The sequence below is a fragment of the Penaeus chinensis genome, chromosome 24 (genome assembly GCF_019202785.1).
Source record: "Penaeus chinensis breed Huanghai No. 1 chromosome 24, ASM1920278v2, whole genome shotgun sequence".
Taxonomy (NCBI): Eukaryota; Metazoa; Arthropoda; class Malacostraca; order Decapoda; family Penaeidae; genus Penaeus; species Penaeus chinensis.
The window spans coordinates 28,045,461-28,050,460 of record NC_061842.1 but is presented as its reverse complement, the minus strand read 5'-3'; the positions used below and the strand labels follow the sequence as shown (position 1 = coordinate 28,050,460).

Sequence of the window (5,000 nt, the reverse complement as noted above, 5' to 3'; positions counted from 1 at the left end):
TGTGAGGGGGGCACCCGATGGATACGGAAGTGGTGGTGGTGGCTCTTCGGGCGGTGGAGGATTCTCAGGAGGAGGAGGATTTTCCGGTGGTGGAGGATTTTCCGGTGGAGGAGGATTCTCTGGTGGTGGAGGATTCTCTGGAGGTGGAGGTAGTGGTGGTGGAGGATCTGGATATGGAGGAGGAGGATGCAATGCGGGAGAGGTTCTTCATGTTGATGGCTCCTGTGTCGTTCCCATAATCTCACGGAACGTATTTGTCTATGATGCTCCCGAACAGAAAGAAGAAAGCGGGCCACCGCCAAGTATTCCTCCACCAAGAATCGACCACAATATCCTATTTGTTCGCGTTCCCGAGAAGGGAGCAGCGCCTGAGCCAATCATCGTTCCTCCACCAAGGCAACAGAGCGTGGTGTACGTTCTGAATAAGGACGATGGAGGAGGAGGACAGCAAGTGATCGAAGTGACAGCTCCTCCACCGTCCAACCCTGAGGTTTACTTCGTCAACTATGCTGAAGGTGATAACCCTCAACTGCCTATTGGAGTTGATCTCCAGACTGCTCTCCAAGCGGCTGCCAACGGCGGAGGACAAGTTATCGGCGGAGGCGGCGGAGCAGGTGGATTTGGCGGCGGTTCTGGTGGCGGATTTGGCGGTGGTTCCGGCGGAGGATTTGGCGGTGGTTTCGGTGGAGGTTCCGGCGGCGGATTTGGCGGTGGTTCCGGCGGTGGATTTGGCGGTGGTTCAGGCAGTGGTTCCGGCGGTGGATTTGGCGGTGGTTCAGGCGGTGGTAGTGGGCTTGGCGGTAACTATAGTCCTCCAGCTCCCTCAAGTGTATATTCTGGTCCCTAAGCGGCGGGTAATAATGCTGTTCTCTTCCACATAACTAATTACGTCATTACAATGTGGGGATATTATTAACTTATCGTTATTGTTTAGTTTTGTTATATTTTTTACAAGTAAAATATAATCAAATATTAAGTCTTTATTAACCTGTATCATTTAAAAGTAATTTGTACACCTTGACCATGCTGGGAACAAAGGTGCTCAAGCATTTCGATAAAACAGGAGAACTAAATATAGATCTCTGTTTCTGGGGAAAAAGAGTAGGTGAATATCTTTAAGGAGTTCATATAACATTACAAGAAAAGCGTCATCGTTTTGAAAGCAGATTTGAAATAAAAATGAAATACTATAAGATAAAATTCCGAGCACGGTTTCTAAGATAGCTGTTTTTTTTTTTTATTTACTTATATCCAGTACCTCCGTAAGTCCATGTGTGTGTGTGTAAGTGTATATATATACACATAGACGTAAATACACACACATATACACACATATGCATATGTATATATATATATACACATACATATAAATATGCATATATATACATATATATGTGTGTGTGAGTGCTAGTGTGTGTGTAAATATGTGTGTATACAGTATATATATATATATATGTAAATTATGTGTTTGCGAGTTTGTGTATGTATATATTTGTGTATAAATACATATATATACATATATACATATATATGTGTGTGTGTGTATGTTTGTATACATATATACATACATGTATGTATACGTACATACATATATACGTTCACACATATATATGTATATATATGTACATATGTATGTATATATGTATATATATATATATATATATATATATACATATATATATATTACATATGTGTGTGTATAAGTATGCGTTGTATATACACATATATATAGGTATGCGTTTTATCTTTATAAATTGATACAGACATATAACCACACACACACATACATATTAATATATATATATATATATATATATATATATATATATATATATACATATATATACATATATATATAAATAATTATATCCATATATATGTATATGTATGTGCATATGATATAAACATATACATATATATACATATGTATACATATACATATATATACATATGTATACATATACATACATATATGTAAATATATCTGCATATAAATATATATAGAAATATATGTATATATATACATATATATATATATATATATATATATATACATATATATATATATATATATATATATATATATTAGGTATGGCATCCAATCAGGGAGTAGCCATAGCAATCTCTAGCAGACTTCAACCCTCGGTAGTTGAGGTCACTCCAGTCGATGAGCGTATTATGGTATTGAGACTGAAGCTTTCATTTGGCTTCATGTCTCTTATTGCTGTATACGCTCTTACGGATGTATATAACCTTGTGGTGAAAGAGATGTTTTACGCCAAACTTGCATCTGTGGCAGACAGATGTCCTCGGCGAGATATTCGTATTGTTCTGGGCGACTTCAATGAGGCATCCGGCTGTGATCGAGCTGGCTACGAGATGTCTGTCGGTCCTCATGGCTCAGGAGCTGATGCTGGCAGCGAGAATAGCCTCCTTTTCCGTGACTTTGCTAGGTCCCAGAAACTGAGGATTTCTGGCTCCTGGTATCAGCGTTCTGACCCGCATCGTTGGACTTGGTACAGCGGTACGGGTAGTGTGGCCAATGAGATCGACCACATCCTCGTTAGCACTCGATGGAGGATCCTCCAGAACTGCAGGGTGTATCGAAGCGCCGAGTTCTGTGGAACTGATCATAGATTAGTTGTAGCTACTCTATGGGTCCACTTTAGAACCCCCATCGCCCAAATGAACACCCTAGGGTGTTTCATTTGGACAGATTGAGGGAGGACGAATGTGCCCTGGGGTTTGCCGAGGCTATCTCTGGTCGTCTCACAACACTCGAGAGCCTGACAGACCCTCTTCTTTGTCGGATACCTTCAAGCGTGAAACGCTTGATGCAGCTCAGGAATCCATTGGTGAACGCCCAAGAGCAAGACAGTATTCCATCTTGCAGGAGACACTGGAAGCCACAGATGCTTGTCGTGTGGCTCGATTGTCAGGGGATCGCAACTTGCACCGTTCTCTGGTGCACAGGACAAGGTCACTGTTGAGAAGGGATAAGGAACAGTTTATCAGTAATCTTGCAGAGGAGGTCGAAAGCCATTTCTTAGTAAATGACCTTCGTCCTGCCTACTAATCCCTGAGAAAGCTGAACTCTAAGCCCTCCTCACAGACGACTGTAGTCCGCTCAGCAAGTGGCCAGATAATCTCAGATCCTGATGGGGTGCGTGTGCATTGGGCTGAGTATTTTGAGCAGTTGTATAAGGTTGATCCACCAGCAGTTAACATGGATGCGGGTAATGTTGAGATTCCTCTGTCAAACCCACCCATCAGCGAGGATCAACCCTCCCTGACTGAAGTCAGGGGGGCGATCTCCAAGCTGAAGAGTGGTAAAGCAACAGATGTGACAAGGGGCTTGCATGCAGTCCTGTCTTCCATCTGGCAGACTGGTACCTTTCCCCCTGACCTGCTGAGGGTTGTGGTCATCCCTTTCTGGAAGGGGAAAGGGGATCGCTGGGACTGCAGCAATCACCGAGGCTTACACTACTCAGTGTACCAGGCAAGGTACTCGCGCACATCCTACTAAGACGTATCAGAGACCACCTGTTGAGGCACTAAAGGCTAGAGCAATCTGGATTCACTCCTGGTAAGTCCACAATAGACCGCATCCTTGTGCTTTGAGTCATTATAGAGCGCCGTCATGAGTTCGGACATGGGCTGCTCGCAGCCTACATCGACCTCAAGAAGGCGTTTGACATGGTGCATCGCGAATCACTCTGGGAGATCCTGAGGCTAAGAGGAATTCCAACAAGGATTATTGGACTAATAGCAAACCTGTATACAGGCACTGAAAGCGCTGTAAAGTGTGGTGGGGGCCTGTCGAGCTTCTTCCCTGTTAGTTCAGGTGTGAGGCAAGGCTGTGTTCTTGCACCAACACTTTTCAACACTTGCATGGATTGGATACTGGGTAGAGCTACTGTCCAAAGTCACTGTGAAGCAACTCTGGGCAATATCAAGGTTACAGACCTTGACTTTGCTGATGATGTTGCCGTTCTCTCTGAATCTCTGGAAACCCTAGTGGCGGCTCTTGATGCATTTAGCAATGAAGCAAAGCCCCTGGGGCTAGAGGTCTCCTGGACCAAGACCAAGATCCAGGATTTTGGGGGCCTACTAGGAGACCCTGTGCAGTTGGTAAGTGGTTGTGGTGAAAATATCGAAGTCACAGAGAGCTTTATATACCTCGGTAGTGCAGTTCACGACTCTGGGCTGTCAGACCAGGAAGTCAGTAGACGGATTGGCCTGGCAGCAGGGGTCATGAAATTTCTTGTCAAAGTATTTGGAGATGCCGGTACCTGTGCAGAAGGACCAAGTTACGTGTTTTCAAGACCCTGATACTGCCAGTTTTACTCTATGGTAGTGAAACTTGGACACTATCTTGTGCTCTGGAATCTCGTCTTGATGCCTTTTGTAACAGATCCCTGCACTGGATCATGGGGTACAGTTGGCGGGACCATGTGTCCAACCAACGGCTGCACCGTGAGACCGGTACAGGACCTGTTACTTGCACAATCCGTGATCGCCAACTCAGGCTATATGGCCACTTGGCTCGACTCCCGCAGGATGATCCTGCCCATCAGGTTGTCTCTGTCCGAGACAACCCTTGGTGGAGGAGGCCTGTGGGACGACCGAGAAGGTCGTGGCTTGGGCAGATCGATCAAACCTGTCGTGAGGAACTAGAGATGGGCCGGGCCCCTGCCTGGCGGCTCGCCATGAGGGACCCTCGTAGGTGGAAACGAAAGGTGGATGCGGCTATGCGCCCCTGCCGGCGTTAGGCCCAAAATGATGATGATGATCCAATCAGTCAAGGGTGGTACTGACTAATAACCTCTCAATAGTGAAATATATATATATATATATATATATATATATGTATGTATATATATGTATTTATGTATATATATACATGTATATATATGTATATATATATATATATATATATATATAAATATATACGTACACATATATACACAAATTTATCCACATATACGTATGCATGTGTG

At 43.9% G+C, this 5,000-nt stretch overlaps 1 protein-coding gene across 1 annotated transcript in view; it reads left to right on the top strand.

Moving 5' to 3' along the window:
• Positions 1-972, top strand: part of LOC125038027 (loricrin-like) — a 3,350-nt gene extending 2,378 nt beyond the window's left edge. The window contains exon 4 of the mRNA XM_047631262.1: positions 1-972. This exon is cut by the window's left edge and continues 23 nt beyond it. Within this exon, the coding sequence (XP_047487218.1) occupies positions 1-847 (847 nt within the window). The 3' untranslated portion in view covers positions 848-972.
• Positions 973-5,000: the final 4,028 nt, after the last annotated feature.